Source organism: Leptonychotes weddellii, chromosome 4, assembly GCF_054177405.1.
Source record: "Leptonychotes weddellii isolate Sample4059 chromosome 4, ASM5417740v2, whole genome shotgun sequence".
Classification (NCBI taxonomy): Eukaryota; Metazoa; Chordata; class Mammalia; order Carnivora; family Phocidae; genus Leptonychotes; species Leptonychotes weddellii.
The window spans coordinates 3748058-3771890 of NC_138372.1; the positions used below are offsets into that span (position 1 = coordinate 3748058).

The following is a 23833-nucleotide window of genomic DNA, read 5'->3' on the forward strand; positions in this document are numbered from 1 at the left end:
GAGGCTGTAAGCTGCCTTTCTAGGGCTTCTTTGGTGCCCAGCCCACAGCTCCATCCTGCAGCTGCTCCAGGCCAGTCTCACTCGCTGGGTGGGGCTGCAGCAGTTGCATAGAAAAGGGGCACCGACCCAAAGGATGGCGCACTAGGAGGGATTCCGGACCCAGAGGAGAGAAGTTGGGGGGCAGCTGGCTAAGCAGTGCTGCTCTATTCTAGAAAGGTGTTTCCATGCAACCAGCCTAGGAATGCCAGGTGCAAATCATAGGAAGTTTTTATTGTATCCTGTACAGAAGAGAAATGCTCAGTTGTCAAAAAACTACAAACGGATCCCTGGCTCTGGGTGGGTGGTGATGTGAAGACAGGGCTCCCTGTGAGCCCAGGGTCAAGCTGCTTATGAATGCAGCAAAGAGGCCTAGAGGCTCATGAAGTGTGAGAGGGAGCCCCAGGCTCCAGGGTCCTCCGTTTGGGGTCCTCCCTCCTTTTTTCTTTTTTGTAAAAACCAGAACTGGAGGGACTTTGGGGTACCATGTCTCCCTGCAAATATTGCCATTGGATACGAAGTACACAGAGTAAAAACCCAATGTGACAAATGGGCTGGCCTGAGCAGGGGTGAGTGGGTGGAGGGGTGAGGTGGGGGGAACGACACAGTGGCTAGCTGAAGATCTCTGCCCCCACATGACAGGTTGGCCCTTGAAGGCACAGCGTTGATGGCCAGAGGCGGCGCGTCCCATGGCTGAGGCTCTACTGCCGCTTCCTGCCTTGCTCACCTGTGGCCAGCTCATCCCTCCCATTGCCCCCCAGCCAGCGACTAGGGGGATCTCAGAAGGAGAGATGGAGCCAGTCCGCTATCCTTCCCCCCCCACCCCCCAGGGCCCTCTTCTGGGGCTGACACCCTGTCAGCTGGGTGAGGAAATAGGCTTGGCCACAGGCGGGAAGGTTGGGGGCGGCCGCAGAGCAGGAGGGAGCACAGTGCAGGCCGGCTCTGTGCAGGCCCTGGGATCTGCTCCAGGTTTTCCTGTGTAGGGCCATTGTGCCGAGGCAGGGGCCAGGACGAGACCACCTCTGCATTTGGCCCTGTCCTTTCAGCTCAAGATCACAGCTGTTCCCGGGCCTCTGCTTAGCCGGATTCTAGGGTGCCTCTCCACGGAAGACCCAGCAGGCCCCTCCCCAAGGCCCATGGTGAAGCCTAGGCTAGCAAGGGCTCTGCTCAGGAGAGAGAGCAAAGAGCCCTGACCCCGGGGTGAGGGAGGACCCTCAGCAGGGACCAGGCCTTAAACCCAGAATCTGGGAGACCTCTAGGCCAGGACCCCTGTCCCGGGGGCCTCAAGATAAGGAAGCCCAATCTCCCTTCGCTTCAGTTCTCGCCCATCATGGACCCACGACCTTCATGGTGGGAATCCTAGAGGTGGCTGGTGCGGTGGGGAGAGTGAAGAGGGCAGGGACACTAACAGTGGTCAAGGTGGGTGATGGTGCAAAGTGTTGTGCTTTATAGCCGGGGTGCGGGTGGGGGCCAGGGGCACTGAGAGTGGGAGGCCTCAGGCGCAGAGGCCACAGCAGGCCACACACTGAAGACTGACCCCCACAAAGGACCCACAGAGGGCCCTAGACGCTCTCACACCCTGTCCATGCAGGGGCCGGTGCACGCGGACCGGGAGACTTCTCCAAACAGTCCTGAGAGTTAATATGGTCACCTGCTCATTACAGATGGGGAAACTGAGGCAGAACTGGTCAGCAGGAACACCTGCTCAGAGAGCTTGTTTGGGCTCTGAAGACCCCTGTGCTTAGAGACCCTCTGTACCCTGCCCCCCGCTGAGGTGAGACAGTTAACAGTGCAAAGTGGAAAGCAGGGTGCAGTCAGTCCCGTGGCTCCTGCTTCTGCAGGGCTGGGCTTTGTTCTGCCTGGTGGTGGCCCTGCCCCGGGCTCCTTGCTGCCACCCCCATCCCCCCAGTCCCGCTGCCCAGGCACATCAGGGCGTGCAGAGCCCGCCTTTACCCAAGCCCAGCCTCGCTCTGCCCCGTGATGCGCTACCCAGCAGCGGTCCAGGGCAGCTGCCGCCCCTCCAGGCAACGCCCACGGCTCAGTCACGCAGGGAGGGCTGGCACTGGGCCAGGCGCCGTCGGCAGGCCCCGCGTGGCGCTGCCCGGGACCCGGCCTGGGTCAGCGTGGCATCTTTGGTGCTTTGGTCCCTGCGGGCGGCCCGGCCCGCCGGGCGCGCATGGGAAAGCGCCGGCAGGCCCTAGGACGCGGAGCCCAGCGAGTCCGAGGGCAGCGTGACGTAGCCCGAGGACTCGGAGGGCGAGCTCAGGAAGCTGCTGGTGCTGCCGGCGCCGCCGCCGCCGCCGCCCGCCGCGCGCAGGCCCCCGGGCTCGCCCCACGACGCGCTCAGGCCGGTCCTCAGGGGTCCCGCGTGCGCGCGCACGGCCGGGCGCGGCCCGGGGCTCCGTTGCGCGCCGCCGCCGCCAGGGGGCGCCGCGTCCTCGCCGGGCCGCGCGCAGTCGAGGAAGGGCCCCGGCGGGGCTGGCGGACGCCGCAGGGCCTGCGGCTCGCTCTCAAAGGCGGTCAGCGCGAAGGCGTCGGGCAGCAGCGAGGCCGAGGCGGAGCGGGCGCCGGGCCCGGGGCGGAGGCGCGGGCTGCCGGGGGGCGAGTCGCGGGCGCGGCGCGGGCCGCCGTCGGGGGCCGGGGGGCGCAGCGACAGCAGGCTGTCGGCGGAGCGGCGGCGCGGGCGGAACGGGGGCGCGACCTCTGCGCAGGCCAGCAGGCTGCCGCGGCGTCGCTCAGGCCCGGCGGGCAGCACCAGGGCGGCCAGGTCCTCGCCCGAGCCCCAGCGCGGCAGGAAGGCGGGCAGCGGGACGGCGGCCCACACTTCCGCGTCGTCGTGGGAGAGGCGTCGCGTGGGCGGGACCTGTCAGGACGGGCGGGGTTAACCCGGGCTGCCCTCCTGGAAAACGGGGACCGACGCGAGGCTCAGAGAGGCAAGGCCTTGGGGAGATCCCGATACTCCCCACCGCCCGCATTTCCGGCGTCCGGAGCCCGGCCCTGTCCCTACCTGCAGGTACTGCATCTTGTCCTCCTGCAAGGGCCGCAGCGGGTAGAACTGGGGCAGGCCCCCCTCCAGGGCCGAGAGCTCATACTTTGCCATCCTGTCCAGGGCCACAAAGTCACCTCCATAGCTGTAGTCGAGGGAGGGCTCCAGCACCAGGTCCGGGGGGATGCCACCCTCCAGGCTGGTATCTGCAGGGTGGGGCAAAAGCTTAGGGCCGTGGAAACCTGAGAGCGCCGGACAGTGAGTTCTAGGGACCCTCAGAGACACACAAAGGGCAGGAGGCTGGGTTCAGATCCTGACTCTGCCACCTTTTAGCTGTGGGACTGCGGAGATCACCTGAGCCAGGTTCCTCCTCTATGGGGATGGGATGGGATGCTACCTGGTGAGCTTTGGTGGGGGGACTAAATACACACAGGGTCTGACCATAGCAAAGCCTCAACCGAGGGCAACACTGTTATTGCTGGGGTGAGACGGCACCTGGGTCTACGGGAGCCCCCCCGGGAGCCCTAAGGGTGGAAGCTCTGTGGAACGCATTCAGTCTGGTGTCCACAGATCCTGCCTGGGACAGCCAAGCCGGGTAGGAGAATGCCCCACAGGACACTTAGGTCCCTTGGGGGTTGAAGCACATGGTCACCTGTGATCCTGCTGACCTCACCCAGGCACCACTCTCCGCTGGGGCCGCTCCCAGGCGGTCCTCACCATTGTCTGAGTCCTCATCGTTAGCCATGAGGGCCACGCACTTCTCCCAGACGGCTTTGAGGTCAGCGCGGTAGCGGTCGCAGGCCCAGAGGAATATGGGCAGCAGGAGGGCCTGGGCCACTGAGCACCACAGCACACACAGTGCCATCCAGGGTGCGGAGGCGTCCGCCCGAAGGCTGCTGAAGCTCACCACCTGTGGGCACACGGCTCGGCCTGGCACCTGGCAGGACCCCTGTCACACAGCTTGCCCCCCCAGCCTCACTTCTCCCACCTGCCAGAGGAGGAGGAGGGAGACAGAGCTATAGGCTCCCGGGCAGGAAAGAGCCAGAGCGTGAGCAGAAGTCCCTCTCCACCAAGAGCTGTCGGCTGCCAACATGAACAGCCATAGCCCCGTGTGTGCATGGACAGCCCTTCACAGAGGGCCTTGCCCCATGCCAGCCTCATGACTGCCCGAGGAGAGAGGCAGGGGCATGGTTTACCAACCCCTTTTTGGGAAGAGGAGACTGGGGCTTGGAGAACCAGGTGTCAAACTTCCCAGTTCGGGGACTTTTTTGCCATCCCCACTCCTCTGTGGCCAAGTGGCCTCCTTGGCCCTACCCCTACCCTGGGGGGCACGGGGGGTCTAGGTCTTGGACCTCAGAGGAGAATCAAAGGAGTTTCTGAGAATCAACCAGGGAGCCTTTGGGTCCCTGCCCAGGGACCCTCACTCCTGTCCCAGGAGAGTTTATTCCCCCACCCAGAGTGACATTTAATTATTCCCCCATCAGAGCAGAACTGGGTGTGATACACTCATCATGCTGGTTCTGCTGTGTGAGCTGTGTGACCCTCAGAAAGGTGCTGAACCTCTGTGGGGCTCAGTTTCCTCATCTGTGAAATGGGCCAAGAACACCCCAGAGAGTGAGGTAAAGATCCCAGACACCATAGCAGGCCTGCAGCATGGAGCGGGCTCCATAAACTGCACTCCCTTCCATGCCCTGAAGAGAAGCTGGGGAGGCTCTTCCTCCACGGCCGTCCCCTTCTGATTCTGCAGTTGTATACACGCTCCTTCCCTCCATCAACACAGGCTGGAGACGCGGGCCCCGGCTGCACACAGAACGCAGCACCTAGGTGGGGGGTTACCGGGCCCACTGAGGGCGGGGCCACAGGGTGCCTGGGACTGCACCCCGAGTGTGTCCCCCGACTCTGAGGCTGCCACCCCACCTGCCACCTTCTGGAGCTGTGTCCTGCGGTGACTCCAGGGACATAGCCCTGCCCAGCTGCTTGGACAAGGTCTCTGGCTGGTCCTTGTCCCGAAACCCCTCCCTACCCCACTCCAGAACTTTCAGGGGGTTGGGCTGGAACCCTGTGGGTGCAAGCACATGGCTACTGAATCCAGACTTTATTCTTGGGCCAGGTGGGTATGTGACTTCACTTTCCACACCCTCTGATTCGAATGGGCCTCACCTTGGTGAGGAATGTCCCCTACGGTGTACCACAAAGATCCTGGGCTCCGCAGTCCCCTGACATGGGCTCAAGTCCTAATACAGCTGCCTTAACTTTAGGTGGGTCACTCTGAACCTCAGTTTCCAAATCTGTAAAATGGGGATGATGATAATGCCGCCCCCTCCCTCCCTCCGAGGACTGGATGGGAGGATTCAACCACCTGATGCCTGGAGCACGCCCAGCCCCAGGGCTGTCCCAGAGCCCACATCCCCGGCCAGCCTCCCCCACCCGCTGACGGTCTCACCCACCAGCACGGGGAAGCCCATGAGGCAGTCATAGATGATGACGATGGTGGCCACCAGGCCGGTGATCTGCAGCGAGGTTTTGGCAGGCTCAGAGCCATCGATGGAGGAGCGGCGCTTGCCCTGCGCATCCTCCACCACAATGGTGGGCACGGTGAAGGCGCGGTGGCCGGCCCGCGGCCCCACCTGCACAGCCAGGGTCTGGAAGAGGGCGATGCCAGTGCAGACCACACCCATGGCCACACTGCCGCCCACCAGCAGCAGGAAGCAGACGCCGAAGCCGAGGCCGATCTCAGCCACGATGAAGCGGCAGCCGTGGGTGTAGAAGCGCTCACTCGTGTCGTGCCAGCCGACGGCAGGCAGGGCGGACAGGATGAAGGACACCATCCAGATGCCCATGACCGTATGCACCGCCTGCTTCTTGGCGTTGCTTAGCCTGGCATGAATGGGGGCAGGACCGAGGTGTCACTCCCAGGGTCTTCCCCGAGCCCTGGGGCCCTGCAAGGGATCCCCAACTGCCCTGGCCCCCTGGTACCTCATCGTCACGGCACGGCCAGCAAAGTGGGGCCTGTCCCTTGTACAGGGGATCCTCATGCGTGTAGTCACACATCCCTCCCACCACGCATTTCCATACCGGACACCGAGGCCACCCCTGCACATGCAGGTGTGCAGCCCAGAGCAGCCCTTCCTGAGCCTCCGGGCTGCCCACGCCACACCACGGGGGGGCGTTTCTGCACACGGGTACCCCAGGTGGCCTCTGTGCCCGCTGCCCACACGCCCCCCTCTCTAAGACCACCAGACGCCGACGTGCAGAGGTGCGCGTGCCCCAGGGCTCACCGGTAGTTGACGGGCCAGCGGACCATCCACATGCGGTGGTAGGAGAGGGACGTGACGGAGAAGCAGGTGGCCAGGGTGAGGGTGTAGAAGGTGGAGACAAAGACCTTGCAGAGGCCCTCGTTCCACTCGTAGTCGGGGCGCTGCTGCCGCAGCTGCACCACGGCGTACGTGGCGATGGGCACTGCCACGTTGAGCATGTGGGTGGCCGCCAGCGTGCACAGCAGGAACTCTAGCGGCTTCCACCTCTTCTGCTTGGCTCCCACACTCAGGATGCCCCAGGCGTTGGCCAGCAGGGAGAGGCCTCCACACGCCAACCAGCCCACCGCACTGCCGGGCAGCCGCCGCTCATCACTCATGGTGCAGACGGGAGCTGGCCGGCAGCTGAGACATCCTCCTCGGGGGCCAGGCCCGGGCTCGGAGCAGAGGCCCTCACACGTGGTGGCTCGGAGACACCGGAGACCGCGAGCATCTGCAGTGGGGGAGAAGCCAGGGAGTGCTCAGAGACTGTCCCTCTGGCTAGGGCATCAAAGCTCTCGGGCCTCCTGGGAGTGGGAGAGGGAGGGGCCCCCTGATGCACCATGACCTGTGCGGTCCTGACTTGGGCTGGGCTGCTCCGCCCTCCTGTCTTCTCCGGGGCCTCTAGCCCATGTCCCTGGCACACCAGGGGACTAGCCAGGGGTGCCCAGTGAGTGCAAACACCCTCCCTTCCACCCACTCCTGGCCAAGGCATGGAATCTGGGTTTGTTCCTGGGACAGCTGCATTATGCTGTGGGTCCAGGTCTGCACACAGTGGGCGCTCTGGGGAGGCGATCAGTGCTATGCTGTGGATGCCTGGGACAGCATGGGCCTGTAGACAGCCGAGGGACCAGACCTTGACCCCAAGGAGGAACTGCCGATAGCCTATGGCCACGAGCCAGGGACACAGGATGTTGGGCAGAATGCACACGTTGCAGAGGCAGTCCATCCTGCCAGAGAGCCGGGCTCTAAGTCCCTCCCTCCCCCTTCCCAGCCCAGCAGCCCCAAGCCACGCCCCTGTGCCGAGCACTGGCTGGTCCCTCTGATGTGGGGCCCCACAACAGGTATCTCTGGCCATAGCCTGGAGGAGGCAGCGTGGGGAGAAGTACAATGCTAAGTGAAGGCCTACTGTGTGTTCTGCACACTTGGCCCTTTTTACTCCAGAGCCCGTTTAATCTCACTGGTTGCAATTCTCTTGCCTCCAACGCTTATGAGCACCTACTGTTACCAGACACAGCCATGTGATCCCCCAGGGGCCGTTACCCAGCTTGGAATGGACAGGCCATGGCAGGCCCCTGGCTCTCAGGGCAGGTGAAGCAGTACCACTTGGTCCTGCTGCCTGGCGCCGCTTCTTGTCTCGTCTAGGGTTCTTTGGGTCTGTCTGTGGCCTGACCCCACCCCCCACCCCGATACAGAAGGATCCCTCAGGGATGAGTCTCATTCATCCCTGTGCCCCCGCCTTGGGCCTGCCCAGACCCCTGACCCAGGGGAGGAGTCTATTCTGGACCATACCAGTGCTCCTTAAGGGCCTCCTAGGGGGTTGGGGGGTTTCTGGGGACAGGGAGATTCCTTCCCAAACATTAGGCTTCTGCTTACAGAGCATCCTCCTCTTCCCCACCCCAGATCCAGTACGGGAGGTGGGTGGCCCCATGGGACCCTCCACCAGCCATTGCAGAGTCCAGCAAACCTCTCTGACCTCAGCATACAGAGGCCACATGGGGTTGGGTAAAGAGCTGCTAGACTCTCGCCCGCCCGCCAGTTAAAGACTCAGCTGGGCCTTGTTTTTTCTCATCTGTAAGCTGGACATGATAGTACCCACCCGGGAAGGTGCTGCGAGTAGTAGACAAGCTATGCCATGGAACGGAGCCAAGTACACGGTAAGCCCTCAACGAATGCTTGCCAAGTACAAGTCTGTACTACAGCCCATCCAGCTCCCTGAGCTCTGCTGTCCCTTAAGGGCCAAGACACTGAGCTTGGGGGTGTGGGTAAGCCTCAGACCTGTGGGTAGACACAGCCACCCGAAGCAGAACCTGGGATAGCACAGCTTTGGGGTGAGGAAGCCCAGGGGGCTCCAGAGCCGGCAGGGTGTGGGTGCTGCTGTGGGCCAGAGACTGCAGACACCAGTGACCTGTATGTTGTCAAACAGGAAGCTGGATTCAGCATGCACCTGGTGGGCCAGCATCTATTTCCACCCGCATTGGGTCTCCTTGGCTGTCCCATTGGGAGGCCTTCCCTCAGAGTCCCCACAGGCTCTGTCTGGCCCCTGTCACCTGGGGCCCTGTTGACCACTGGTGCAGGGTGGTGGGGAAGGTGCCACAGGGGGCAACTGGCAGAACCTTTCATGGTGCCAGATCTGCCCCCTGTCTGGCCTAACAGTGTCTCACTGCAGGCAAAGGCCCTCGGTCTGTGGGCAGCAGGACGTGACTTGCCTGGACAGGGAGGAGGCAGTGGGAACGGGCACACTCCCAGTTAGTGTCCCCAGAGATGTTGTGTGATCAATACTGACATTATCCCTTTTAAAGACAGTCCAGCAAAGACAGAGAGAGGTTAAACCATTTGCCCAAGCTATGAAGTGTCTGAACCAGGACCCAAGCCCCACTTTGCTGACATCAAAATCCTGGCCTCAAACCCAAGCAGGAACAGGCATTTTTTGTTCCTTGAACCCCTGCAGGATGGGTCCTGCTGTTAGCACATTGCAGATGGGAACACTGAGGCTCAGAACCCAGAGCCACACAGGGAGGAAGTGCGAGGGCCGGGTTTGGAGTCTAGGACTCCTGAGAGCAGTGGTGCTGGGATGGGGGAAGAATGCCACTGCGGGGTGAATACCAAGTCCTCCAAATGCACAGTGAGAGGGGGCTAACGGTGCAGGGACCCCGAGACCCCTTCCTCCGGGCTGATCAGGCGCCTGCTGTTCATTCCCCAAAGGGAGCAGCAGACGCGGAGGGCCAGACCCCAGACTGGGCTCCAGCCAGTGCGGTCCACAGCCAGGTGTCGCCGCTCCCCACTGGGAAGTTTCTTCCGCAATACACTCAAAGCGTCCCCCCAGCATTTCAGGTTGGGGCTTCCTGCCTCCCCCAGATCCCGGAGCCCCTCCTTTCTCCCCTCCCCCCACAGCACGTCGCTGGGCGGACTGCAGGTGTGCCGGGCGTGGGACCCAGCCGGCCCAGAAGCCTCTCCCCCCCACCCCGGCAGGGTCTGCGGGCGGGGCCCTGGCGTGACGTCACGGCCCCGGGCCAATGAAGCCTCGTGGCCCCAGGGCTCTATTGCGCAACAAAGAGAACCCAGAACTTGAAAGGATTCCCCGGGCTCCAGGCGGGCTCCAGCTGCACCCGCCCAGCTCGCGTGGGCCTGCGCCCCGGCTGTCCCCACCCCCAGCTGCGCCTCGCCCGCGCTGCCACCCATCGGCCCACGAGGCCCGGCCCGGCTGCCGCCCAGGGCGGGGCTCGCGGCGCGGAGCCTCCGCATCTCCGGCACGCCCCCCGCCCGCCCCGCCCGCCCCCCGATCCCGCGGGCCCCGCTCCTCAGTGCTTCGACACTCCCGCCCGACCCGGCGCATCCCAGCCTGCCGGTCCCCAGCGGGACCCCCCAGCCCTACCCAGCCCCGAGGGCGCGTCCGAGCTACCGCCCGGGAGCCGGACGCCCCAACGGATTACTCTGGGTAGGGGTGGGCCCAGTACCCCTAAACTGGCTGTCCCCGCTCCCTGCAAGCGGCGCTCCCAGACCCGGAGGCGGGGAGGACGGGGGAGAGACCGGGGAAGAGGCCAGCCTCAGGCAAGTTACCCCGGAGGTCCCCGAGTCGGGGGTGGGGGTGCGCGGCCCTCAGGGGTGCCCGCGGCCCCTCGGACAGACCGTGAGAGCAACAGACCGCAGGCAGTCCCTCCCTGCCCAGAGCCCTCCCGCCGGGGGTCCTCCCTCCCGGGGTCCTTCCCACCTAGCCGTCCTCGGGCCCGGGCGGCGGCGCTCACCCTGCATTGGGGGGCCCGGGGCTCCTGCTCGCTGCTCCCGCCTCCGGCTCTGGCTGCGGCTCACGCGCTCCCCGGCCGAGCGCGGGCCGCCGGGGGCCGCGGGGGTGGCTGGCGGCGGAGCGGCCCGCGGGCCGGGGCATCCTGGCGGCGCCGCCCGGGGCCCGCACGTTCCGCTCGGCTCAGCTCGGCCCGCCGCCCCTCCCTCCCCTCGCGCCGCCGCCGCGCTCGGCTCCCGCCGCTCGGCTGGCTGCGCTCGGGAGGCCGGGGGCTGGGGGCGGAGCAGGGCGCATGCCTCCGCACCGCCCCTCGGACCGCCCCGCCCCCGCCCCCGGAGGCGCGGCCTGCAGCCGCGTCCGTCTGTCCGTGCATCTGTCGGTCCATGGTTCCCCAGCCTCCCCGCCGCCGCGGAACTGAAGCCCCCTAGGGAGCGCGGCCCCCCGCTGCCGTCTCGGGTCGGTTCACTGCCCCGATGTCGCCTCCAAGCCCCCTGGGAAAGGGAAGGCCCAGAGCTCTGCGGGCTGGCAGGTCAAGGGGGCCTGGGGCCAGCATGGGCAGCGGGAGCCTAGGGCCGGGGGGAGGGGCTCAGGGAGGCTTTCCCGGAGGAAGCCACGTCTAAGGTGAACAATAGGGGTGGGGTGCGGAGTAGCCTGAGGATTAGATACTTCCAGGAACTGGGGAGTTTGTCAGGATCAAGGGTCTGGGGCAGTGAGAGGTAAGGTTGGGCCAGTTAAGGATTCAAACTTATCCTGGGCCCGGGGCGGGGTCCACCATGGAATGGTGACCCAGACCACAGGGCTGCCAGGTGGTTTGCCCCTCCCCGCCAAGGGCTCAGAAATGTTCTCAAGCTGGAACCAGGACAGCGCAGCAGGGAGAGGCCGGGCCTACAACCCAGAACTCCTGGTCCCGATCCCCCTCAGGAGCTACCCCCCTTAGCACTCCTGGCGGGCGCACAGGCCGCCACCCGTAGACATCTAGAGGGAATCCTATCAGTGTCCTCGACTGGGGGCCTCTGGAGACCTCTGGAGTCACAAGAGAGTGATTGCTGGTATCTTGGTCTCCCATCCAGGCAGCGGACCCCGGACAGGACCCTGCCTGTCTCCTATCTCTTCTAGAACGCCCGTGACCACACACCCTGGGCACAAGGCCTCCAGTCACTCTGGGCTGTTGGCATGGCCCTGCCCTGCCCATGCACCTGGGAAGCATCTATGAATGCACAGCTCAGTGTCTGGGGGAAGAGGGCACCTGTCCGACAGGACCAGCCAAATGCAGTCAGTGCTGCCTGCTCTGCTCCACAGCCCGGCACCGCACTGCCCCCCCGCCCCCGCCCCCCCATCTCCATATCCCAGGAGCAGCTGGGGAGTTAGGAGCAGCTGTTAGGAGACCCAGGGTAGGCCTTAGGGTCAGTCCTCTGAGACAAAAGTAAAGGTGTTTGTATCCAAAGGCTCCACAATGAAGTGGGGCTGGTGCATGGGGGGCCTTGGGCCATGCGCTCCGTGTGTGTGGCTTCTGGGCAGTCAGGACCCCTAGTGAGCCCTCCGTGGACGGGCCAGCTCCCTGACCAGGGGGCCCTGGTTATAAATAGGCCACCAGCAGTGGGAGGCTGGCACAAGGAGGCTGGTTATCAGGTGTGACATTTCTAAGGCAAACACCTGTGATCCAGTCATCCCTAGCCTTTGGCCACACTGCTGCCCCGCTAGCGTTTGGCCCCCGGCACCCCCCCCACCAGCCCAGCTCACCCACTACTGCCTTTACTAGTGCCCCTGCCCTGGGCTCAGCTGGCTCTGGGGACAGGTGGGAATGGGCCTCCAATGGCCAACCCGGAGACCTCGTGTTAAACGCTTTGTTAGCCTGGGCTCCCCCCAGCTGCCCCGGGAAGTGGATTTTAGGTACCTGGCTTGCCCAAAGCCGCACAGATGAGTGGCCAAGCCAAGACTGAGAAGGACGTAGAAGCCCTGCTGCCCCCTTCCCTCGGGGAACCCAAGGGCTCAGGCACGGCCATAACCAGTTCTGGTTTCGCGGACCACGGTCTGGCTGGCCTGGGCTTTGTGCTGCACGCGCGGGGCAGGCCTCCCGGTGGCTCCCAGCCCAGGCACCGCCATCGCCTTCAGGAGGTCGGCACGGGGCACGGGCGGAGCTGGGGCGGCTGAGGGGCTTGCTGCCATGGCCTCACGTGGCGTGTTCCCTCCCCCCCCTTCCAGGCGGGAAATAATCCCGTCAGCCGGGACGGAGGCCTGAGACGGATTCCAAAGCCCTTGGCGGGGGTTTCTGCACATCTGGAGCCCCTCCTCGCTGTGAGGCTGCAGCTGTTGTGGTCGGTCTCCATCTCCAGGCTGCCAGGGTGGGCCCGAGTTGGGAACGTTCTCCCACCACCGGGTGTGCTTGGTGGAGGAGTCTTCCTCAGCTACGGCTGGGGGTGAAGGACGGACGCCCGTAGTGGCCTCAGCAGCTAGTCTGCCCCCTGAGGCTGCTGGCCTCGGTGCACACACAGGGCCACAGATGTGCACACGCTCACGCACAGTCATGCATGGGCACCATTCACACACACACCACCCTCAGACCCCCCCCAGCCATGAGCCTTCCCAATAACCCGTTGGCCTGACTGGCTGGGGGTTCCCACGACAGGCACGGGGGCCCTGGCACCAGCTGGGAGGCCCCTTCTAGCAAAATCCCTGCCTCTTTCTCCAGAGGGCCAAGGTTCCAGCGCTGCTTCCACTAAGAGGTGGAGGGAAGCCAGGGCTCCCATATGCTGAGCGTGCAGCAGCCAGGCTGGCCTCAGCTCTCTCTGCACATCACCTCCCTGAGTCCTCGAAAGCACCGTCCACCCCGCCTACGGGAAGGCTACTGGGGGCTCAGAGCTGGCATCTTGCATAGGCCAGAGAGAGGGCAAGTGGGGGGCTGGTGCCTCCAGGCCAGGACGTGGAACCAGGGCCCTGGGAGGGAAGGGGTGTTCTCTCCAGCCAGCACCTGAGTTCTGGGGTACACGCAGGCATTGGTACCCGGGGGGGGTGGGGGGAGGGAGGGGTGGGCCCATGGAAGCCTCTAGTCCCCGCATCAGTGCCCACCAGGAACGCAGCCCCCCAAGACAAATGACCACCCAGGACCAAGGTCCAGCCAAACAGCAGCTTTATTAGTGATGCTGGATTCTTTACACACCGTATAGTGTGCACGCAAGTATTCCCTAGGGAGCGCTTACACCGGAGTGATAGAAATAAAGCTTTGGTGTGTAGGTTTCCAGGAGAGAGCACAGGTTAACACTGCAAGACGAACACTTCACACAACACCAGCTCTCAATGTGGATTGGGTTTTTGGCCAAGGGGGTGAATTCTAAGTGACTAGACACTGGGGCTACTCCAGGCCCAGCGCGGGGGCGGCCCCTAGGGCTGGGGCTCCGGCCGGCCCTGCCGTTTGGCCTTCATCTGCAGGTACCGCCCTTTGCCTTCCTCAAAACGCTTCTTCTCGTCCTCGGTCTCGGGCTGTGGACCACACACAGAGACAGGCAGGTTAGAGAGGTCACAGAACCCTGACTGTGGGCCAAGGCCCGGGCCCTACCCCAGGAGGGCCCAGAAGACCCCACCCGGGCTCCACTGGCCAACTGGGGCTGCTTGGGTGCCAGGCGCTGGCCCTGTAGGGATGCCAGTTTCAGGAGCACACCCACGCCACCCTTCACAGCAGGTGGAACCCCCAAACCAGTGCCCATTTGATAATGAACTGCAGCTGGAAATGCTGTTGATAAATGAAACATGGGAGGGAAGGCCTAAAACAGGGCCATGTGTGAGGAAGGATAAGAGGGTCCCTGTTGGGGACGCTGCATTTGGTCCACTCCCAGGGAATGCCAGTTGCTCACAGTCCCTGCCCCAAAGGGAAGTGGGGACAAGCGCTGTGCTATGTCCCCTTGGGAAGGCCACTTTATTGTACCAGGAGCAATAGTGACCGCTTTGTGGGCAGGGAGCCTCGGATGGCGCAGATGAGCAGGAAGCGGCTCCTTGGGTCCTGCTCACCCCTTCCCTGTCACGTCTTTCCTCTGAGCAACCTAGGAAGCCACGTCCCCATACTCGGGGCGGGGGGTACAGAGCCTACTGACCAGAGGGAATTGGCCGAACTGGCAGGATTGTGAATGGTGCCCCTTTCACTTTTTTTTTTTTAAGATTTTATTTTATTTATTTATTTGAGAGAGAGAGAGTGAGAGAGAGCACAAGAGGGGGAGGGTCAGAGGGAGAAGCAGACTCCCCGCTGAGCAGGGAGCCCAATGAAGGACTGGATCCCGAGGGATCGTGACTCAGCCAAAGGCAGTCGCCCAACCAACTGAGCCACCCAGGCGCCCACCCCCTTTCACTTTTAAGAGTGGCCTGGTCTGGAGGTGCCTGGGGGGCTCAGTCGGTTAAGCATCTGACTCTTGGTTTCGGCTCAGGTCATGATCTCAGGGTCGTGAGATCGAGCCCCACGCTGGGCTCTGTCCTCAGCACAGTCTGCTCGAGAATTCTCTCACTCCCTCTGCTCTTCCTACCCTCCCCCACTCTCTCTCAAAATTAAATTAAATTAAATTAAATTAAATTAAATTAAATTAAAAGAGTGGCTTGGCCTGGCCACTAAAGGGTGTGACACCAGGCAGAGGTCACTCCCCGAGGCCCCATCTATCCCACTGTGAAGTTCTCTCTCGCCAGCCCTGCTCAGGAATTCAGGTTCAAAGAGCTGTGTTGATTCCTCTGGGACATTTCCTTGCGATACTTTGAGGGTGTCTGAAAGCTAAAGAAATGGGGCAGTTGCCCTTCATCCACAATGACACCAAGCCCCAGCAGCTATTTTTAGGCCCAAGTGTTTTACAGGCAAATGGTATATTGGCAAAAGAGAGAACAATCAGCCAGAGGATGTAATGTCAGGTTAAACCAAATATTTCCTCCCCCTCAGCCTTCTCAGAAATTGTTTGCTAAATGTCACCAGGTGTAAACTGTCAAAACCTTGTGGCTTGGAGCCAGTGGAACATTTGGGTATTTAAAGAACTAGGATCATGCTCCTTATAGCGGTTCTGGTGCGTATTTGAAGAGTCTTCGGAGCACACGTGGACACTGGTGGCTTCCCAAGACGCTTTATTGAGGAAGGCCCTCCTGCTGCTCTGGTTTCATCTCTGGCTGACTTTTTTAAAAATAAAATTTGAGGCCATGCAATTTGACCTGAGACAGCCCGGGGAAACAAAATGTTCTCTCAGTTAGAGCAGGCAGTGCTAAGGGGGAGCTTCCTGGGGGCAGGAGGCCAGGGGCCCATCCCTGTTGCTGAAGGCACCCCACAACCACAAGGCCGCATTCCACGGGGCCGGCTTCTGTGCAACCCAGGCAGAGCTTCTCCAACGCAAGTCACCTGGGGGTCTTATAGATGCAGATTCTGGTGCAGGGGGTCTAGGGGCCAGGGCCTGAGACCAATTTCTAACAAGCATCCCGGTGATGCGATGCTGCTGGCCTGGGGACCACTCTGAGCAGCATGGCCCTACCCTCTATCCATCCATCCCTGCAGCAAATGGGGGAAAGCTGAAGAAGCCAAGAACGCAAGGTCAAGTCCACCAGGCTAGGTCAGTGGGGCCTTTTGCTCCCTCTCCTCTGTGGAACGTGCTTGGCGTGGCTGAGGGGACCCGTGGCTCCCATCCACCTGCAGCCAAAGGCCAGGGCTCAGGAGAGCGGCATGGCTGGGCCCCTCTTCAGGGGGAGGAGGGGCTGCAGCCAGGCTTCCCGCCTGCCTCACAGAGGACCAGCTCATGGGCAATGTGTTTGGGTCCCGGGGCTGGGAAGCTGGCTGAGGTGGAGAGCCTGGGCTGGGCCATGTGCCGAGGGTCCCCCCAGCTCAAAAGGCCCAGCCCCTCTCTGCTGGGGGATTCTGGAGCAGGGCCTCCCTCCAGCTGGTGGAATTTCCATTCCTGGAACAGGGGAAAGAAGGGAAGAGGCTTGGAAAGAAAAGAATTTCTCAAAAACAAGAGCGTGAGCCTGGCCTGGGCAAGGCAGCGGGATGGAGATTGATGGCCACCAGGCCATCTGCAGAGCCCACTGGAGCCAGGTCCTGCCTCATGGGAGGGGCCCTTCTGTGTCTCCAGCCCACGAGTGTTTCTGGAAACCAGCAGACATGGGATTCACACGAGGAACTTGGGCCGCAAATGCTTGGTCACCAGCCAAGGGCTCTCAGGGCTCAGAAGAGCAGGGATGGGTCCAGGGAGAGCAGTGAATGGAGCCTCCATCAGGGGTACCCTAGACAGAGGACCTGTGAGTGACAAGGAGCCCCCAGGATGCCTGGGTGGCTCAGCCGTTTAAGCGTCTGCCTTCGGCTCAGGTCATGATCCCGGGGTCCTGGGATCGAGTCCCGCATGGGGCTCCCTGCTCAGCAGGGAGTCTGCTTCTTTCTCTCCCTCTGCCCCTCTGTTCTCTCTCTCAAATAACTAAAATAAATCTTAAAAAAAAAAAGCAGGGGCGCCTGGGTGGCTCAGTCATTAAGCATCTGCCTTCAGCTCGGGTCATGATCCCAGGGTCCTGGGATCGAGCCCCGCATCGGGCTCCCTGCTCAGTGGGAAGCCTGCTTCTCCCTCTCCACTCCCCCTGCTTGTGTTCCCTCTTTCGCTGTGTCTCTGTCAAATAAATAAATAAAATCTAAAAAAAAAAAAAAAAAGCTAATCCTGACAGTTCTAGGAGATGCCTAGACATTGGCCAGCGCCACCTGCCCTCTGGAACGGGCTGGCCTGCCTTGGACCCCTCCCACCACACTGCATGCCCTTCCCGGAGAGGCCTCTTCATTCTGCCCCCAAACCAGCTCAGCCTCCCCTCTGGAGCCAGGGTGGGGGACCAGCCAGGCTGGTTTGAATCTGGCTTCACCACTTACCATCGTAAGGCTCATAGACTCACTTACATTCTACCCTATGAGGGTGCTGGGGCGGGGTACCAAAGTCCTCTCAGTTGTCCCCAACAAGTCAGTGAAAGAAGCCCCCCCCCCCCACCTCATGTACGAGTCCATTTATACCAAACATTTAGAGTAAGCACATCCACAGAGAGAACACAGATTAGTGGTGCCAGGGGCTGGGGGCGGGCTGACGACCCAGGGGTGCATGGTTTCTTCTGGGGGGATGAAAATGTCCTAAAATGGACTGTGGTGATGGTTGCACAACTCCGTGAACATACTAACACCTGCTGCATTGGACGCTGTAAACGGGGGGACTCTACAGTACATCATTACATCTCAAACCCACCAGAGGTGAACACCCCTCCTCACAGTTCACAGAAAGTCAAAAAGAAGGTTCAGCATGGCGATGCCTCCCAGCCAAGTCCCAGCACACAGGGGGCAGCAGGGCCGAGGAAACACTCCCTGAATTCCACCCGGCGCTTTCTCTACAGCGGCCAAGCCGCGATGCATTCACTCCCGGCAGGTGCACTGAGCGCCTCCCAGACGCCGCTCTGGGCCTGGTGCTGGGACCTGTCTCGGGAGCTGACGGTCTAGCCAGCAAGACGCAGGGGAACAGACAGATTATACAGTCCGTGGGAAAATGACAATGACGCGGCCCCACCACAAGGTCAAACAGAGGGAGGGGGTCTCGAGGGCCAGGTGCCAGGAAGGCTCCGCAGTGGGGAGAGTAGCCAAGTGGGCACCAAGGTACACGGAGGTCTGCAGGTTGCCTGCCTACAGCAACAGCTGCTGCCCTCCGCAGTGGGTCAGGCAAGCGGCAGAGCCAGGCCCATTGGGCAGAGCGAGCCACCTCGGGAACGGCCTCCCTGGGAAGGAGCAGAAGGCAGAGTCCCAGGATCATCGCAGGCACCTCATCCGTGCAGTGGGAAGTCAATCTACTGGGTCTGTGTGGATACAAGGAGCAGGGAGAGCACCCAGGCCATCTCCAACCTCAGGCCTCAATACAGTGGCCCCCACAAGCCGCCAGGTAACACACCTTTGGGGTGGGCATCAATCTGGATGGCCTTCCGGGCCCTTGTAACTCCGAGCAACGCTGTATTTATAAGCAGGAGCCTGATGCTGGGCCATTGGTCCTGCAGCAGCCGTGAAGACGGCTGGTCCCCTGGGCCAGGTCTCTACGGGGCAGGAGCTGTCCAGAGTCTAGTCCACTGGTAAGAATAAGTCAGCAACAAAGAACAGAGAGCTCTTCTCTCTTTGAGAAACACACTGAAATACTCGGAGGCGATGATGTGATCTGAGATTTGCTTTCAGTGGCCTGCGGGGTGAGGTGGGCAGGGGTACACTTGCATGAGCAAGACTGGCCCTGTGTTGCTAACTACAAGGAGTTCTTTCTTCTCTTTAGTTTTGCATATAGTTGAACTTTTCCATAATTAAAAGGTAAAAAAAATAATAAAAGCCAACTAGACCCATCAGGGCAGCTGCAGGGACCCCTTCTCCCTTCCCTGGGCACAAAGAACTTCAAGTCACACGCAGTCAGTTGAGGGGCTGAGTCCGGGGTTGGAGAGGAGCTGCTCCCCTACCCTGGGCTCTATTTCCCACCTGGCACCTTCCTCCCGGCCAGAATACCCGCAGTGTCCCGGGCTAACCCACACGGCTGTGACAAGATCCCTCCAACTGCCCAGGTAAACCTCCTGCAGGGACTGAGCCGAAAGCCTTCCCGCCCCTTCTCCCACGCAGGCTGTGCACAAGGCATGAACCTGGGGCTAGGGACGAGGAGGAAGTTCTCTGGGCAACAGCTTTTAGTGAGCTGCCTGCACCGAGTCCTGGTGGACTGGACCACGCCAGCACGTCCGAATCTACACGACAACCCAGGAGGAGCACCAAAGTCGTTACCATTTCCCTTCTACTGATGAGAACGCAAGGCGCAGACGCGGTGAGGGACTTGCCCAAGCGACAGCTGGTGAGCGGCAGGCCCTCGATTGAGCCTGGGTGCTACCGCTGCTCCAGGTCCTTCCAGCCAATGGGCTCTTACTGGTGGGCTCAGCAGTAGGCAGTGGGGGACATGGTGACCCTGCGATGTCGCCCTGGTGAACGGGAAGGGCCTGCCCTCCCAGAACAAGCCTGGAGCCCACCTGGACTCGCAGCGGCTCAGCCCCCGGGCCCCAGGCCACGGGAGTGAAGGCGCCCTCTCGTGTTGGTGCCAGCCTGCCAGGGGCCCAGGCTCAGGGGTGCGTTCCTGTCCCAGCCCCTCACTCCAGCCTTGGAGCTAGGCGCCTCCCCAAGGAGCTTCTCGAGCTCTAGCGGAGAAGGGCAGATGTGCCCTGCATCTTCCCTGTCTGGCTCAGGTTCTGACACCCGGTCACTCCCGTGAGCCGTGAGCGCAACACCGGGGGCTGCTGGAGCCCGGTTTACCAGACACCGCAAGCAGCCACGCTGTCCTCCAGATTTCCACAGACATGAGCGAACGTGCCCCCCTCCCGTCACATTTAGGGGAAGTCAGAATTGGGGCCATCACCCCCATGCTTTCGCCCGATACGCGAGACATGCTCCCTCTAGTTCATCAACTTCGGGAGTGAGGGGCGGGGACGAGAGAGGGACCGTCTGCACGGCACGTCAGAGCCTGGAAGCCGGAGCGGCGCGGTGTCGGGTCCTGCTCAGGGCCAGGCCTCAGGAGGCGAGCAGGGCGCCTGGCACCCATCCTAAGGAGGCGCTCCCCGCTCGGGCCGTGCGCGTGCTGGGTGGCACCACGGGCCTCCCCTCGTCCCGCGTGGCTGGGACAATTCCGTCCAGCGTGGCTTTCTAGAGCTCATCCTCCGGTCAGGCCTGAGGCCGGCCCTCCACCAGGTTACCCCCGACAACTGCAGCTACTCACCCCTCTCTAGTCAACAGGCCAACCAGGGTTCCAGAACGTGTGTGCCAAAGGCTCTGCATGCTTCTCTCACTAGTTCAGTCCACAGTCACCTGAGGAGGGGCAGGGCCTGAAGTGCAGGTAATTCTAGTCTATGCTGTGGCACAAAACACGGAAAATTCTAGTCGCTCGGTGGAGGGAGAAGCCAGCGCCCAGCACAAACGTTCGAGATTCTGCCGCTAACTCATCAGACAGAACTAACACCGCCTCGTGATGGATGGGAAGGCAGCCGGCCAGCCGCAGCGGGGCCAAGACGTTTGCAAGGCCGGGGAGGAAGGAGCCGGCCGCGGCTCGTCTCTCTTCTGGGCTCGGATGACGGCATGTGCTGAATGTTCTGGGCTCTAGAACCCCGCCTGGCGTAGGAGTAGTATCTGGTTGATACCAAGGCACCGAGCACCCACCCTGGGAGCGTGGCACACCCGCACCTGGTTGCCCTGGGAGCTGGTCAAGGGCAGTGAGGCTCGTCGCTGCCCCCCTGCAAACAGTGGCGGGCAGGGCAGCGCCCCTGCTCTCTCTGCAGGCACAGTCCCTGCCCTGGTGGCTGGAAGACATTCGGCCTCCCCAGGCCGTGAGCGCCGACGAACGGCCCTCCCAGCCAAGTGACTAAGAGGGGCCGCCACTTCCCTGCCGGGTGTGAAGCTGACAGAGCCAGACAGAGCTGTGGCACAGCCTGCCCCCCCTCTGGCCTCCCGTCTCCCTCCATCCGGCAGTAAATCAATACAGAAGTTGCTGGCTATTGCTGTTTTTAATGGAAGGCTGGGGGTGGTGGGGGAAAGGAAGAAGCTCCCCCGTGGGAAACCACGTTTGCTTTCAAGTGCCTGAAGCTGTCGGCAGGGCGGAGGGCTCCGGACCACAGGCCAGAGGCTCTCGACAGCCTGAGCACTCACCGGCACCCTTGGGGGGGCCAGGACCCTGGTGTGCCGCTGCCCATAGGCACGAGGAACCCAGGCTCTGGGCCACAGCGACCTGGCCGTGTGGCCTTGGGGCTGCCCCCTCCCCTCCCCCCGTCGCAGGGCAAGGCGTGTGTGCCTGATGCATTCATGTCACCCACAGCCTCAGAGACGGAACAGCCTCCTGTCTGCCAACCCACCGCACTGCCCAGGGCAGAGAATGGCCCCGGGGGTCCTCATAAGGCCGCAGGGCCTCTGCCTCGTCACATCCAGCCGCAGAGACCCAGGGGTCAAAAGTGCCCCCGCCCCCTCTGCTCAGGCGGCTGCAGGGGCCTCAGATCCGCGTCCTCCCCCTCCTCCTCCGGCTCCCCCTGCCAGGGGCTGTCTTCCGGGCTCCCTTCCACTGGAAAGCCCCACAGTGCAGACCAAATGTTTTCCAGTTTGCATTTTCTGTGCTGCGAGAACACACATTTGGAGCTTGGCACGGAGGGCGAGTGACTAAGTTCCACCCTCAGTAAAATCAATAGCTTGTCCTTTTCGTAATTAAAGAATGTCTGGTGCGAAGAGGGTTTCCCGTGGTGACAGAGCAACTTCCTGCGAGCCTGAGGGACGCAGACGTTCTTAATTAGGAAACCACGCACGCACCTCCTCCCGTCTTCGTACTGGGAGACAGGAGGGATCTTGGGACAATCGTGCAGGCAATTAGGATGTCTTCTGATGACTGGAGCCATGCAACGCGGCCAGGAAGGGACAAGCTTGGCATCCGGGAGCCCTAGCCTGGCAAGCAGCCATGTCCCCAGAGCGCGGCTCCACCCGTGACCGTGACCTCCGCGGGCGGCAGAGCCCTCACCACCCTGCCTGAGGCATGCACAAGGGGGCTCATCGCGGTGGCTCCAAGGGTGAGATCGCTGTGGAACCGATCTGCCGTGCGGCCGTGGACTCCCCTAGGAGAGGCCGGCAGGAGGCTGAGGAAGGGGCAGGGAGCATGGGGCCGAGGGAAAGGCAGCGAAGGGGGACAGTCTCTGGTAGAGGAGGTGAAACAGGGCTCGCTCCTACTGGGCGGCTTCTCAGCAGCTTCTCCCAAGGCATCGGGGGTGGGGGTGGGTCAGAGCCCTTGCTCCCGTGACCCCCGGACGGTGACAAAGATCGTAACTGCCATTTGCTGAGGCTGGGCCTGCCCCAGGCCCTGTGCGTGTGCGCTGTCGAGTCCATCTTTCTTGTCCTCTGTCTGAAGCCGGCACTGTGCCTGGGACACAGTGAGGGCCCAGGGGGCATTTGCTGAATGAACGAATGACCAAACCAACGGAAGATCAAACCAAAAAAAGCCTTAATAACAAGTTGGTGTGGTCTTTGTGCCAAAGATTCAAAACCAGTGGTTTTGCTCAATGGACACATGGTTGGGCATCATGTTGTCCCCAACCGAGTCGAGAGCTCAGCCCACTCAGGGTCTCCACAGGAGCCAATGACAAAGCCATGACCAGGAGCGTCCAGCACAGAGAGGCGCGGATAGAGCCCCCAGAATAAGCTCCTCCTCTCCTGCTGGCTGTGCTGACATGCTTTAGTCTGCGTCCGAATGTGCGTGTGCGCGCGCATGCGTGTGCAGGGAGACCCTTCTGCCTCCTTCCAATCACTGTGGGGGTCTTGGGGCCTGTTTCTTACCTGCACCTCCGACTACACTTTGAGTACCATGTGCCTGGATTCACAAGCTCTTTGCCACAGGGCTCCACACCACCCTGCAGAGAAAGCACGGTGCCACCAAGCAGCAGTGTTTCGTACGTGCTCAGGGGCAGGTGGCCCTGCATTCCACCCCAGGACACAGCAGGTACAAGCCTGCCCTGCTGCGAACCCTTTCCTGGGTCCCCACAACCTTCACAGGCCTCTCCCCTTATTCACCGTCCAAGGTGGCCACTGCGGAACCGAGGGCACCCTGACCAGCTGGGACGCCCCCCTCCACTGCACCTTCTGCACATCTCACCCACAGGCCTCCCCTCCTGAAGCCACCTTCCTGGCACCACACGGAGTCAGGCCTAGCAGTGCCCTCCGAGAGCCTGCCTCTGGGTTTTCACGCTCTACAGAAATTAAAATAGCAACGGGGGCACCTGGATATGAAAACACGGCAACGAAGCAGTAAGACTGGTAGTTCATGAGTAGAACCTACCAGCATCTTAACAAGAAAAGGTGTATCATGTGTGCCATGGGCCCTCTCCCTTTTGGACAGCTGGCTGTTGGATGTGAACTGGGTGGGGTCCCCAAAGCACGGACCGTTCCAGCAGAGGCTGTCACGGAGCTGTCAGGGACACAGCAGAGCGTCCAAGGGCATGTGTAGGTGGGGGCTGCACGCCCCCTGGGCCACCCACACCCCTGATCCTCACAGGCCACTAAAGCTCCCCATCACCAACCATTCAGCTTCAGGATCCTGGCATTTTCCCATCACAAACAGACTCTCTGTGAAGCACCCAGAGCCAAGCGAGAGAATGGAACACTGGGTCAAGAAGCTTCACGAACAGCCTAGTCCTGGACTCACCCCTGTGCAGGGCAGCAGGGAGCACAGCCCCCTCAGTAATGTGGCTTCTCACACCCTTCCAGGAACAGCATCAATCAGGCTGCACATCTGAATTTCTGAAGTTAGGGAGCAACTGAAAATCATTCCAGCACACTGAGTGCCCAGGCTGCTGACGTGCGTCCCCAAGCCGTGGAGCAAACCTGGGCACCCCGCCCATGACAAGCCCTGGGTAGGGACCCCCTGTCCTACAAGCTGGGGGTGATGTGTGCTCCGCCTGCCACAGTGGGCTGTGTGCAGAGCACGCCTGGCCACGGTCAGCAAAGTGGCAGCCTCCTCGGCGGCTGACGCTCCATCCTGAGGAACGGAGCCATCGGGAGGACCC

At 62.0% G+C, this 23833-nt stretch overlaps 2 protein-coding genes across 2 annotated transcripts in view; both read right to left on the reverse strand.

The window, feature by feature from the left end:
* Positions 1-249: 249 nt before the first annotated feature.
* GPR153 (G protein-coupled receptor 153) lies at positions 250-10530 on the reverse strand. Its single transcript, XM_081817376.1, has 6 exons — positions 10281-10530; positions 6301-6769; positions 5470-5899; positions 3740-3932; positions 3044-3228; positions 250-2899 (listed from the first exon to the last, which is right to left on the reverse strand). The coding sequence occupies exons 1-6, from the start codon at positions 10285-10287 to the stop codon at positions 2234-2236; spliced, it is 1950 nt and encodes a 649-aa protein (XP_081673502.1). The 5' UTR covers positions 10288-10530; the 3' UTR covers positions 250-2233.
* Positions 10531-13386: 2856 nt separating this feature from the next.
* Positions 13387-23833, reverse strand: part of ACOT7 (acyl-CoA thioesterase 7) — a 63525-nt gene continuing 53078 nt past the window's right edge. Inside the window, exon 7 of the mRNA XM_081816816.1 lies at positions 13387-13753. Coding sequence (XP_081672942.1) covers positions 13655-13753 — 99 coding nt within the window. The 3' untranslated portion in view covers positions 13387-13654. The remainder of the gene's footprint in view (positions 13754-23833) is intronic.